General features: G+C 42.0%; 1 protein-coding gene across 2 annotated transcripts in view; it reads left to right on the top strand.

Annotated features, from left to right (window-relative positions):
• Positions 1–7462: 7462 nt before the first annotated feature.
• Positions 7463–14357, top strand: part of MRS2 (magnesium transporter MRS2) — a 35282-nt gene continuing 28387 nt past the window's right edge. For both annotated transcript variants that reach the window (XR_008664137.1, XM_055323068.1), the window contains exons 1-4: positions 7463–7748; positions 9370–9443; positions 11467–11503; positions 12735–12847. Coding sequence is in view for 1 of the 2 variants with exons in the window: in XM_055323068.1 (XP_055179043.1) it covers positions 7559–7748; positions 9370–9443; positions 11467–11503; positions 12735–12847 (414 nt within the window). In the remaining variant the exon portion in view is untranslated. The remainder of the gene's footprint in view (positions 7749–9369; positions 9444–11466; positions 11504–12734; positions 12848–14357) is intronic.

Below are 14357 nucleotides of genomic sequence, written 5' to 3'. Positions count from 1 at the left end.
CTATTGGTTGTTTCTCTGCAAAATCCTGACTAATATAATAACCGTGCTTCTGAGTCTTAGGTTAGGAATTCCCTGCATCACTTAACTCTCTCTGAAAGTACATTTTAAATTAATCAATAAATAATTAAGCAAGCATAGGAATGGTGCTCCCTCCTGTGGCCAAAGTCCTGGGAAGTTTTCAAACGTGGGAAAGCTAGCTCCTGCAAACCCCAGGTGGATCACAACAGAGCCAGACCCCAGAGAAGCCTACTTACCACGGCAGGTTGCTGTGTGTAAAGAAGATTGTGATTTCAAAAGCTGGGCTTGTGGTTTGGAATAATGGATGCAAATAAACCAGGACACATGTTTATGTCATAAAACAAAAATAAAATCTAATTCAGGGCTGGAGTCTGGTAACATTAGATTTGGACTTTTTAATGTCAACTATGTATGAAGAAAACGTCTGTCAACATTTTTTTTATTTTTTAAGCTTTTATCTATTTATTCATGAGAGACACAGAGAGGCAGAGGGAGAAGCAGGCTCCCCACAGGGACTCTGATGCAGGACTCTGTCCAGGGACCCTAGGTCACACCCTAAGCTGAAGGCAGACAATCAACCACTGAGCTATCCAGACATTCTGTCTGCCAACATATAAAGGGATAGATCTTCTAAAAGGAAAAAAAAAATGATCTTGGGGTTTGCAGAATCTTCTCTTTATTGTAAAGTACAGTGGTTCTCAGTCAAGTGATTCTGCTCCCCAGGAAAGAGTGGCAATGTCTGGAGATATATTTGGTTGTCACAACTCAGGGAAGGGATACTGCTGGGATCTAGTGGATAGAGGTCAGGGATGCTGCTGAACATTCTATGATGCACAGGACAGCCCTTCCCTCTAACAATGAATTATCTGGTCCAATATGTCAATAGAGTTGAGGTTGAAAAACTCTAATATAAGAACATTCTCTAATACTTTTCATTAATATGCAATATATAAACTTTCAGCTTGTACATATTATTTATTCAGTGCAAACTGTGGGCGGCCACGGACTAGCTGGAATAACTAAACCAAACCAGGCCCGGACTTGCGTTCCTCATTCACTCAAAAGGCTCGGGAGCCTAAAGGGTAAATAGTTGGTTGACGCTTGAGAAAGGGCTTGAGCAATGGTTTTCAGAGCTCGCTTTTACATGATCGCCCACATAACACAATAGATACAGTTTATTCTGGCCTGGTCATAAACTTAAATAAGGGTCTGTGCTGTCCTTGCTGGTCTGATAACCATATATAATGTTCCTTCGAGGTATATACACCTGGAGCAACAAGCTTATCTATTGACCAGGACCCTAAATCTTCTGGTGCCTGTGGGTCTGTCTTGCATGCTGATAAAGGGAAAGCTTGGAGGGATTCACAAATATGCTAAGAATGGACACTTCCTTATCTTTGTTTTGCTTATGCTATATAATGTTGTAGAACCTTGAATAAAACTGACATTGCTTGGACATCATCCACTGTGTCCCTCCTGTCCCCATCTCTTTACTTTTCTTTTATTTCCCCATCCCCTTACCCTCAGGACCCTGATCGTGTTGCTGCAGAGCACGCAACAGCAAATCAAATACATTTTGCTAAATTTCCAGCAATAAAGTCAGAACTCAGAAAGGATGATTCTTTTGAACTTAGTCCCATGTCTGACATTCCCATGTCCACATTCTTATGGAGTATATATTATAATGTGATGTGCTTAACAATGCTCATCCATTCTTTTTCAAAATAGAAAGTGCATTTGGTGTTTTGGTTGATATCCTCCATGAGATGTCGATTTAGATAGCCTTGCCCCTTGGAAAAATACCAGAAGGGCAAGGCTGTTTAACTCCAAGTGTAAAAAATTAATTAATTAATTAATTAATTAATTAACTCCAAGTGGATGTGAAATGTTTTCATTAGAAAAACGTGCCTGGTAGCAACAGGTGCATTGAGGGCAAGAGAAAGGAGACAGAAAGATCTATGGCAACGCAGTCACCCCTCTAGCAACCAAGGAAAGGCAATTCTTCTCAGACCAGGATCCCCAGCCTGGGATGCTTGAATCTTGAGGAGAATCTGAAAGCTATCTTCAACATTTTAGAAATAATATAATCATAATTGACCATTTATGTACAAGAAAATGTATCAGACTCTCTAAGTCAAAAAACTCCACTTATATACGAGTTCATTTCATCTGATGTAATATTTTAGGAATTTCTAGATATCTGGGGGTGGGGATGGGGGGATAACACAAAGCATCCTTTGTGGTTAAATAAAAAGTTGCAAACCACTGCCCCAGGAAGCCTAGCAGTTAGATGAGTAAGTATAGAAAGATAAACCCATGATACAATGTTGCACCAACCTCTCCCTCCAGTTTACTACTTGCAGTGCTTAGTACCTGCTTAGTGAATGCAGTAAGTGCTGTGGCTGAAGCCAGAACTTTGAAAAGGAATAGCCCCAGGATGCCTGGGTGGCTCCGTGGTTGAGTATCTGCCTTTAGCTCAGACCGTGATCCCAGGCTCCCTGTGAGGAGCCTGCTCCTCCCTCTACCTGTCTCTGCCTCTGTGTCTCTCATGAATAACTAAATAAAATCTTTGAAAAGAAGAGAAAAGAAAAGAAAAGAAAAGAGAAAAGAAAAGAAAAGAAAAGAAAAGAAAAGAAAAGAAAAGAAAAGAAAAGAAAAGAAAAGAAAAGAAAAGAAAAAAGGAGTAGGCCCTCCTCAGCTTCAGAATGATAGTAGCCGAAGTATTAAAGTCCCTTAGGAAAGTGGAGGGACAGCAGGCCAGACTTCCAAACCTAACCTATCTGAGAATCCTTCTCCCATACCACCCCTGAGGATCTGCCTTTGTTTTTTCTAAGGAGGCATGTGGGTTGTTTTCTTATGGAATTCAATGAAAACTCAAGTCATGGTAACTTCTAGTCCCCTTACCTCCACTACCCTCCCCCATGGTCAAAAGTAGTATGCTCTTGGGGTGATGCCACTATTTATTTAGGATTCCTACCAGTTGGGCCAGTACATACTAGAACAGACCAAGGGTCCACCCCTCTCAGTCTCCTGGTGAGCTCCTCCATGATCCTCTAGAGTTGGTTGGTGTGTCTTGGAGACGTGATCCAGACCCTTCCTCCCTCTCTCACACCCTCCCCAGGCAACCTCCTGCACACTCACAGCCCCACTTATGGTCTCCATGCCCAAACTCTCACACGTACCTGCCTAATCTAGACTTTCTTCCCTGTTGCGGAGCAACACATTTGGATATGTACCCAGCAACCTCAAACTCAACAGGTCCCAGGTCCAAAATAGAATTTCCAATCTTTCCTCTAAACTCTTCTTCCTCCAGCTTTCCCTGACTCAGTCCAGTGCACCATCATTCACCGTCTTGCTTCTCCCAGAATCATGATTTTATCTTTACTTTCTATTATTGAATGACTTGTGTCCCCATGTTCATATGTTGAAGCCCTGACCCCCAGTACCTGAAAACGTAACTGTATTTGGAGACAGGCCAAATACAGTTAAATAAAAATGAGGTAATTAAATAAAAATGAGGTCAGGAGGGTGGGTCCTGATCCAATCAAACAGGTGTCCTTACAAGACACAGAGAAACCCCAGCATTGTCCACGCACAGAAAAAGTTCATGTGAGGGCCCAGGAGGAAGGTACCATCTGCAAGTCAAGGACAGAGACCTCAGGAGAAAGCAAACCTGCTAAGCATCTTGATCCTGGGCTTCTAGACTCCAGCACTGTGAGAAAACAAATTTCTGTTTCTTAACGCACCCAGTCTGTGGGATTTTTGTCATGATGGCCCTCTCAAACTAGCGTGCCTTCTTCTTCTTACCGTCATGGAGTCCTACCCACCCTACTTCCATATATCTCTCCAGTCTCCTCTCTCCATAACCTCTTCCCCTGCCCTCACACAGTGCCCCATCAAGTTTTGTACAGATGCCTGCATAAAACTGTCAGTGATCTTTCTGCTTCCACTCTTCCCCTGCCCCATACAGTGCTGTCTCCAAAGATAGTCCGGAGCAGCCATTTAAAAATGAAAATGGGGATACCTGGGTGGCTCAGCAGTTGAGCATCTGCCTTAGGCTCAGGGCGTGATCCTGGGGTCCTGGGACTGAGTCCCACATTGAGCTTCTTGTGAGGAGCCTGATTCTCTCTCTATGTCTCTGCCTCTCTCTCTGTGTGTGTGTATCTCTCATGAATAAATAAATAAAATCATTAAAAAGTAAAATAATAAAAATAAATGAAAATGGAGGGGCGCCTCAGTGGCTCATTTGGTTAAGTGTCTGACTCTTGATTCTGGCTCAGGTCTTGATCTCAGGGTCGTGGATCAAGTCCCACATTGGGCTTAATGCTGGTCATGTGAGCCTACTAAATACATACAAACATACATACATTTGAAAATGGAATCCTTCCCCTAGTTTAAAAACTTTTGATAGTTTCCCCATTTCTCAAATAATGAAATCAAAACTCCTTAACTTGTCTAAAGCCCAGTATGATCTAGTTCACGCCTGCCACTCTGGCCTCACCTAGACCCACTCGAATGCCATGCTCCAGACTCAGCCACCTCTGGCAGTTCTTCCAATGATCAATTAACACTGCTTGCTCTTCCCACCCTTTTTTTACCTTGTTGGAAATTTTTCTTTGTCCCTCCTTGACATGTTGCTAATGCTTATACATCCCAGTCACAACTAAAATGTCACTTCCTGATAAAGGCTGTCCCTAACCTCCCATGTTGGTTCACCCTTATAAGTCCTCTGAGATCCTGCACTAGTCATTGATGGTTTTCTCACAAGCGAAATCAAACAACTGTCTGTATTAGCATATTTTTCATGTCTGTCTCCGACCTATAAACTCCTTTAAACTAAGTACCACTTCTCTTTATTTTGTATTACCTGAGCCTGGGACACATTTGTGGAAGGCATGAAGAGGAACAAGCACACATACTCTAATAAACACATCTGAGGCTCCAAAGGAATTTACTTCTCTTAAAGGTCCAAAATACTTTGGGAGAAGGCTTTGATTTGAATTCTGAAGCCAAATATTAAAGAGCCACAAAAGTCTGAACTTAACAGCAAATTAAATTGGAAGAAAATATAAAACTATAATGTCTTTTGGTCTGTTTCCCATCAGGGAAACTATTTTGTACTTTGAATGATCACAGAGTACTCCACCTGGAGATGGAACTTGGCTGAAATAAGAGGTTTGAGGGCAACAGTAAAAATTTAGAGGTATTAGGGAAATGAGAGAAGGCAGCAAAATTATTATCAGGTGGTACTAAGGGCAGAGCCAAAGCCATGAATTTTATGGGCCCAAATCAACCAGTATTTAAGCTACAGGAGAGCAATGTAAGAATTTCCTAGGCTGCCAAAACAAAGTACCACAAACCAGGTGGCTTAAGACAACAGAACATTATTTTTTCACAGCTCTATGCTCAAAGACCAAATTATGGTATCAGCAAGACCATGCTCCCCCTGAAGGCTCTAGGGGAGAATCCATCCTTGCTTCTTTTGGCTTCTGGTGGCTTCTGGTATCCTTGGCTTGAGGCTGCATCACTCCAATCTCTGCCCCCACCTTCACATGGGTCTGAATGTTCAAGTGTCCTTCTCTTTTCTCTGATAAAGACACTGGTCATTAAATTTAGGACACATCCTAAATCCAGGATGATTTCATCTTGAGGCCCTTAGCTAGTTAAACCTGCAAAGTCTCTGCTTTCAAATACAGTCACATTCTGGGGCACCTAGGTGGCTCAGTGGCTAAGCATCTGTCTTTGGCTTGGGTCGTGATCCCCGGGTCCTAGGATCAGGTCCCACATTGGGCTCTCCGCAGGGAGCCTGCTTCTCCCTCTGCCTATGTCTCTGCTTCTCTCTCTGTGTCTCATGAATAAATAAAATCTTTTTTAAAAAAAAATACAATACAAAAATAGGGTCAAATTCTGAGGTTCTGAGGGGGCCAGGTGCTTTGTTTCACTCACTCCTCTATCCCTAGAACCTGAAATAGTCATGCTCAGCAAGTATGTGTGAAATAAACGACTTCATTAACAAATACAAGAAGTGCAAAGAATCAAGGTTGCTGAGGGATATAGGTGCCAAGAGGGGGTCCCAACACCAGAGTCTGGTACCAGATGCAAATTCCATAGAGAATATTCTGAGAAGCCATTACACAACTCTTGGACTTATCATCCGGGTGGAAGACATAAAAGGATTAGAAGACTGAAGACTCAGGCAGAAGCTGTGTGGAAGATTTAGAAATGCTTCCAGAGAAAGGGGTAAGGGAGGTGCTTGCCACTCACTTCTAGCCTAGTGAGAGGAACTCCTTAAGATATCTCCAAGGGCTTGAAAAGGTCACAAGCTCCTATCCAAGCAAAGGATAGCACCTCTATGCAAGGCTAAAGTCAAAATATCGTCTCTTCTAGGAAGCCTTTGTCTACTGGATTCCTAATTCAGCTTCATTCCCAATACCCTTAAACAAAAACAAAAACAACTCTCTGTTGTGTTTCCTTAGCTCTGTGTTTATACACACCGGTAGTGATTGAATGGGAATCTTTGAAACTCTTATCTGTCTTGCATTATTATCATGGAAGGGACAAGTCTATCAACTCACGCTTTGAAAATATACATATTGGGGGCACCTGAGTGGCTCAGTGGTTGAGCCTCGGCCTTTGACTCAGGGTGTGATCCCCGGGTCCTGGGATCCAGTCCTGCATCCTGCTCTCCACAGGAGCCTGCTTCTCCCTCTGCCTGTGTCTCTGCCTGTGTCTCATGAATAAATAAATAAAATCTTTTTTAAAAATAAAAATAAATAAAATACGCATACTACTATATTTAATCACTATTAAAACCCACTTTTTTTTTTTTCGTATTTTAAAGACTAAAATTGGGATGAGTCTTGAAACAATTAGGTCAGCATTTTTTCTTTCCCGGTGGTACATAAAATAATGGTTCCTTGAAACTGACACTATCTTACAGTTGATTAAATCAGAGTATATCTTCACTCGCAAAGGCTTGGTACATCATTCCATTAGGACGGTTATTTATTTGTACTACAGTAAATTTAAAGAGAAATTGAGTTAGAAATGGGCAGAACTTCCTCACTTCCAAATTGTGCATTTTATCAAATACACGAAAATGCTCCAGAAACTGCAATGCGTTATACACAGGCCGGGTACGCCTCCAAAATTCTTTAGATTCCGGGTTAGTAACCTTCAGGCGGAGCTGACCTCTCCAAGGGCGCCAGCGTCCGCGCCAGGGTGGGGTCCGGGTTGGGCAGCTCGCGCCGCGCAGGTGAGCGCGCCCCGCCCCCAGCCCCCCTCCAGCCCCGCCCCCAGCCCCGCCCTCCAGCCGCCCCCTCCGCACCGCGAACTCCGATTGGCCACGGGACGCCAGGCGCGCGCCCAAGGCCACCTTCCGAGCCTGCGCGGGAGAGGAGGCGCGGGCGCGTCCCGCGCATGCTCAGTACACAGCGCTCGGGCCCTAAGCGCCGGCGCTGGGCCGCGTGGGTGCCGGCAGGCCAGCCCGCGACCGGCATGAAGGGTTGGCGTGTCGCGGCCCTCTCCTCGCTCCAGCGCCATGGAATGCCTGCGCAGCCTCAGCCGGCTCCTGCCCAGCGCCGCGGGGCTGCCTCGGCGCGCGCTGTGTGCTCTGGCCCAAGGCCTGACCCCCGGGGCGCGTCCCGCGTCCGCCTGCGGCCCCGCGGCCCTGCTCCCCAGGGGGACCCGGGCTGCGCCGCTCTGCGAGCCCCAGCGGCCCCGCGTGGCAGGTACTGCGCGCCCCGTCCGCAGCCCGCGCCAGCCCTGCGGTGACCCGGGGCGCTGACCCGACCGCCCGACCGCCCGACCCGGGAGTCCTGGCCGCCGAGGGCCGCCGGCCGAGCGGAGCCCTGACCCTGGGTCCCCGGCCCCGCTGGGCGGACCCGCGGGTGCGCCGGGACCCCTGGGGTTTCCACCGCCCGCGTCGCGCCTGCCCCGCCGCTACCCCGCCGGAGTGCTCTAGTGGGAAGGGCTTTGCTTAATTTTTTTTATGATTTATTTATTTACTTATTTATGATAGAGAGGCAGAGACCGGCGGAGGGAGGCGCCGGCTCCATGCACCGGCAGCCCGACGCGGGACTCGATCCCGGGTCTCCGGGATCGCGCCCTGGGCCGAAGGCAGGCGCCAGACCGCCGAGCCACCCAGGGATCCCCGAAGGGTTTTGTTTTAAACGAGAGTTTCTCCCTTATCGACGTATTCTCTTAGTCCTCTTCCCTTAAGGACATTGGTGCGTTTTCCCAGTTGTTCACAGAAGGGATGGATGGGGACGCACCCGTAAAGGAGGCTGAGAACTTTGAGACCTCGTAGTGCGAGCTGCTCCTGAGAAAGCTCCGTTGTCCAGTGCGGTGTCAAAGCCACAGGGGCCAGAGTAGAGGGGAGGGGGAGGAATCGGGGTTATATTTTCACCAAATAAGTGGTGGCGCCCGTTTCAGCCCATCTGCTGTTTTGGGAAAGACCTTGAGATTCAGGATCTCAGGATCCCACATTTTATCCAATTTGTGGCTGATGGGCAAATGCTGCTGTATAGCTCTGACATCTACCTCTGTTTGTCTGACCCTGATAGTTTGTCTTTTATAAAAGGGAAACAAACCTCAGATGCTAACAAATTACATGAGACACTAAATGTCTATAATGGGGAAAAAGTAAGATCAGAAATGAGAATGTTATCTGCACGTTCCACAGTCAGCATGGTTACTTTGGGAGCCTAAAATGGGAATATTTTTACACCTTCTGCCCATTCCTTTTATGTTTAGTATTTTAAATGGTGTCCTTTGTCATTAAATTTACAAGGTTACACTCCAGAGCTCAGTTCAACTCAATCTTTTTTTTTTTTTTAAGATTTATTTATTCATGAGAGAGACAGAGAGGCAGAGAGAGAAGCAGGGAGCCCGATATGGGACTCAATCCTGGGACCCCAGGATTGGAATGCTGAAACTGGTATCCAGGATCTATGTTTTCTAAAATAAATCTACCAATATAATTTTTGTAAAGAGCCTTTTTGAATTATGCAAAAATGATGGGCATTTTTTTTTTTAATTTCAGAATGCTGTTAACTCATTTGTAGATTTGATTTTGAGGTAGCAGTAATAATCAGAACAGAGGTGGTTGGAATCCATAAATTACTCTAGTACCTCACCTGAGCCATTACTTTCAAAAATCATTCCCTACCAAATCTAATATAATCCCCTACAGGTGTTAACATTAGCAAGTAAGAGTGTTTCTTCATTTTCCTCCAGGAAAAATTCTTTAAAAAGTAAGAATCTAAGGACCACATAGTATGAGAGTTATATCATAACCATATGCCAGTACCTATTGTATTATCACAGAGAATTCTCTAATTTATTCCTCAGGTGAAATGCATCGGTTTAGAACTTCTGATGCCTCTCAAGCTACTTTAGCCAGTGTAGCCCCAGTGTTTACTGTGGTGAGTATGTGAGGTATATTTGATAACTTAGAGAATGTACTTCTGTACTTATTAAGTTAACTGGGTTGGACTAGTCGGCCAAGATAATACTTATTTTTGTTTCACAGTGAATCACTATACTTGTAAGTCATCTCGTCTTTGTGTTTTGCTTAGCTAGTGACCTGAGTGCCAGCCAGATTTACTTAACAGCACCCCTTAAAACTTTGCTATTGACTGTGGAAGTCTCCCCCCCCCTTTTTTTTTAAGATTTTATTTATTTATTTATGAGAGACGAAGGTAAAGGGAGAAGCAGATTCCCCATGGGGAGCCCAATGCAGGACTCCATCCCAAGACCAGGGGATCACTACCTGAGTGGAAGGCAGACAGTAAACCACTGAGCCACCCACATGCCCCCCTAGACGTCTCCTTTTAATCCTGGAACTGGTTGTTCAAATCATCATTCACTTTCTACTCAAGATTTGTGAATCTGTTTAGGACTCCTTGAGGACTATTACACAGTGGCTTGAACCTGTGCTGTGCCACATAATATATACAGAAACATTTTGAAGGGAGCAAAGTGTATATTTAAGAGTGTATGCTCTGAAGGTTCATGATCTCTGTAATTTTCTCTGAACTGATTCAAGGGAAAAATGAACAAAACAATGTGTATTACACCCACATATCTAGAAAGAGAAAAATTAGGCCATTAGGGCAAAATGTTAGCAAAAGATTACTCGAGGTGAAAGTTACATGGGAATTGGCTGTAAGATATTCTTGTAACTTTTTTGTAGGGCTTTATTTTTTTCGAAAAGTTGTGTTAAAATAAGTAATGTGCTTGTTTTGAATTATCATTCCTAAATTCAGATCTCAGCTCTGCCTCTTATTATTAACTGGTGGACTTGGACCAGGCATGATAACATCTTTATGCCTTAGTTTCTCATTTATAAACTGCGAATAGTACCTACCTTATAGAATTGTTTTTGGTTTGAATTAACTCACAGCTCTATAAAATGCCCACACATGTAAGTATTCAATATGTTAGCCATCATCATTATTTAGGCTTAATAACATAAGAACTTTTCTTTACAAACTATACTAACAAGATAACCTCCAGAATTATATGTCAAAGTTATCACTGTATTCAGTGTTTTTAAACATTTGGCCAGTTTGATGAAGATTAAATTCAGATATTAAATATTGAAAGAAGATTCTTTGCAGGTAAAATCATTGAGTACCCAAAATACTCAAGAAAAGTAGTTGATACTGTTTGAAAGCTTCCTAATCAGCTCACTCTAGATGATGTTACTTTACAAGATAAACATTTAAGAAAATAAGTTTGTATGTTTTTTATCAGAAAATATCTCAGTAAAGAAAAAATGGTGAAGATAAATATTGAGATGCAAAAATATTAAGTTGAAAATGGAAGAGAGACTGCAAAAAAATGTAACAATATATTGGTTAGAAAAAGTCTGGAAGGACATGTAAAATATTTGCATGGTTTTCTCTGAAATTTCTTAGTTCACATGATTAGTTTTATTTTGCTTTATTTCAAATTTTCTGCAGAAGGTGTATTTGTGAAAGAAATTTGAGGAAAGCTAGTCTGTATTTGCCTGTGTGTCTTTCATGAATAAATAAATAATCTTAAAAAAATCCCCATGCAAGAAACACGGCCAGGTACAAGAGCCACCCCATGCAAGGAAAAGCAGGGGAGTGGCTTCCTGCCAGGTTATCTATAATTCGTCCATAGTCTTCCTGATTCTGTGCAATTGACCAGGCATTGGGCATTTTTACCATAAGCAATGGCACTGATACTCCCTTATCAGATTTCCAGGGGAACCAAAACAAAGTTAAAGGTCCCATCTGTCCTAGCAGAGGAAAAAGGGATTCTTTCAACCCTTAAACTGAATTTTACCTTAAAAAACAGTTTTGGTTTAGCTATGCATATCTATTTTGGGGAGATAGCATAATACCATGTAGTATGATACTATAAAGAGCATACTCATTTGGGAGAAAATAATATTTTGTTTTTATTATCTCTCTTTAGACAAAATTTGACAAAGAGGGAAATGTTACTTCTTTTGGTAAGTATCTTTCATTTTCTTATCACTTCCCCCCCTCCCTTATCACTCCCCCCCCACCCCCCCACCAGTAAATGAGTGAAGCTGATGGAAATCAATAAATTGTAGTGTTTTGAGTAGAATATTCTTTGTGTGGAGGGGTGTATTGAAACAGACCTATTTTCAGCATTTGTCCATCGGTCCTAATTGGAACTGGCGATACCTGGACTGTGCATGTTCTCCCAGAATTGGTTTTAGAGACTTTCTAACGGATGAAAAAGGAATATTTTGAGAGCAGAGACTGGTATGCAGCTGGAGCACATTTTGTTTTTCTTTAGTCTCTCTTTCCACGCCCTAGTCCACATATGCCTCTCTTGTTCCACGTTTAAGGCTGACTTACATAGTACTACTGATATTGTGGTGGTGGGGGGATGGGGTGGGGACAGAAGACAGGGTCAGAGCACTGGATGGCGATCTGCTGATGATCATTCTTATGGACAATTACTGTTTAAAATGAAACTAAGCCTCTCTTTACTGTCTGACCCCAGATGTAGGCTTCATAAGGATCTCCCCTGTGCTTCTAGCCCCATGATCCTATACCTGCTATTGCCTGAGATCCTGATGGGATATTTTGGGTGGGTTTTTTTTTGCCTGTTACCTCCTTCAGGTGACTATTCTACTTAGTGCTCTGTCACAGGTGTGATTTGACACTACAAGTACAGATGCCACTATAACCATTTCTTGAGCTGCTTCATTATTCTTTCTCTTAGATAATAAGTTTAGTTTTCAGGTGGGAGTATTTAGTGAGAAAACTGACTTTAATTATTCATTTTGTATTATTAGTCCAAGAACCAAGAAAATTTATGTTATCTGTTCAGATTTAAAATCCTGAAAGCAGAAAACCTAGGAAATGTAGTTCTGTATAATTTGTATTTTAAAATAATAACCCATCTCTAGAGCCTGACATAGATATATTAAGTCAGGTGAGGCTGTGGTTTTATGCAAGTCCCAAGGGACTTCTGAATACAAAGAAATTTTATGAAGTATGGATAAAATGAAAAAAGAACTATTAGAGTTTGACCAAAATCAGCCTGTGTGTTTGAGGTAAAAATGGCTAATAAAAAGACTTATTTTGACTTGTTTCTGGTAGTAGAAAATGTCGATGTTGGTGGGAGGAGTGCTCTGGTAGAAAAATATGAACTCTTTCATTTATTAGGTTGGCCTACTCTTTTTGTTACAAATGTTTCTTTTATAGAAAAGAAGAAAACTGACCTATATCAAGAATTAGGTCTTCAAGCCAGAGATTTGAGGTTTCAGCATGTGATGAGCATCACAACTAGAAACAATAGAATTATCATGAGAATGGAGGTAAAGGGTTTTATGTCATCTACATTTCTTACTGGCATCTTACAGAAGTTACTTCCTAGTCATCTTGATAAATACATAATTAAAAGCAGTTTTATAATGAAATGGGTCTGTGTAACACAGGATACTTTATAGTGTAACATATGATTGTGAGTATAACTCCTCTTCCAGGATTCTGTACATATGTTCAGCAGATGTTTTATGTTGGAAAAGTTATGATTGCAGTCTGTATTCTTGCTGCTTGAATTTAGTCTCTAGTTTCTGAAATAAGAGAAAGAATCTTGGTTTATAATAGACATTTTCAGTTGTATATAGTTACATTTCATTATAGTATAACCTTAGCTACCAAAAACATATTCTGGTTCTCCAAATAGACCATGAATATCCCTTAAAGTTTGTAATCTTAAATTTTTAACAGAAAACTTCCTAAAATAAATTGCATCTTCCTCTGCTTACTGAGAGTATACTAAATTTGACTTGACTTAGTGATTTAGAATAAATTTGAATACACATAATTTTGGTGAGATAAAGTCTAGGCTTCAGAAATAGATGTGACATGGTTCTCAATGGTATGGGCTCTATGGTAGACATTAAACCTACTTTCTTGGTTTGGTTTTTTTTTTTTTTTTTTTTTTTTAAGATTTTATTTATTTGATAGAGTGCAAGCATGGTGGCGGAGAGAAGAGGCAGAGGGAGAAGCAGGGAGCCTGATGCAGGGCTCCATCCCAGGATTCTGAGATGATGACCTTAGCTGAAGGCAGGCAGATGCTTAACCAACTAAGCCACCCAGGCACCTCAGACCTTTCTTTAAAAAGTCTTTGATGGCAGGTTTCCATTTAACTAGAATTTTTAAATAACTAAAAATAGAAGCAGTCTTCAGAAAATATTTCACTTTTATTGGTAGGTAGCACCCTTCAAAAAAGTTATCTCTTTGTCCGCCAAAAAGCTACTAGAACTGATAAATGAATTCAGTAAGTCACAGGGTGCAATGTACAGAAATCAATTACATTTCTTCCTTTCTTTTTTTTTTAAAGATTTTATTGACTTGAGAGAGGGAGAGAGCAAGGGAGGGTGGGTGGGCAGAGAGAGGGAGAAGCAGACTTCTGTCTGAGCAAGGAACCCATTATGGGGCTCGATCTCTGGACCTGAGATCACAACCTGAGCCAAAGGCAGATGCCTAACCCACTGAGTCACCCAGGTACCCTGAAATCAGTTGAGTTTCTATATACTAATAAGCAGCAGAAAGAGAAATTAAGGAAACAGTCCCATTTACATTTGTGTCAAAAGTAATATACCTAGGAGTAAACTTAAAACCAAGGAGGTGAAAGACATATACTCTGAAAACTATAAAACACTGAAGAAAGAAATTAAAGATGATGCAAAGAAGTGGAAAGATATTCTGTGCTTACGGATGAGGAAAATATTGTTAAAATGTCTATACCACCCAAAGCAATCTACAGATTTAATGCAATCCCTATCAAAATACTGACTGCATTTTCTTTAAAGTTTTTAT

Source organism: Nyctereutes procyonoides, unplaced genomic scaffold (genome assembly GCF_905146905.1).
Source record: "Nyctereutes procyonoides isolate TBG_1078 unplaced genomic scaffold, NYPRO_anot_genome, whole genome shotgun sequence".
NCBI classification, from domain to species: domain Eukaryota; kingdom Metazoa; phylum Chordata; class Mammalia; order Carnivora; family Canidae; genus Nyctereutes; species Nyctereutes procyonoides.
Note: the sequence above shows the minus strand (reverse complement) of the source record. Positions and strands in the feature narration are given on the sequence as shown.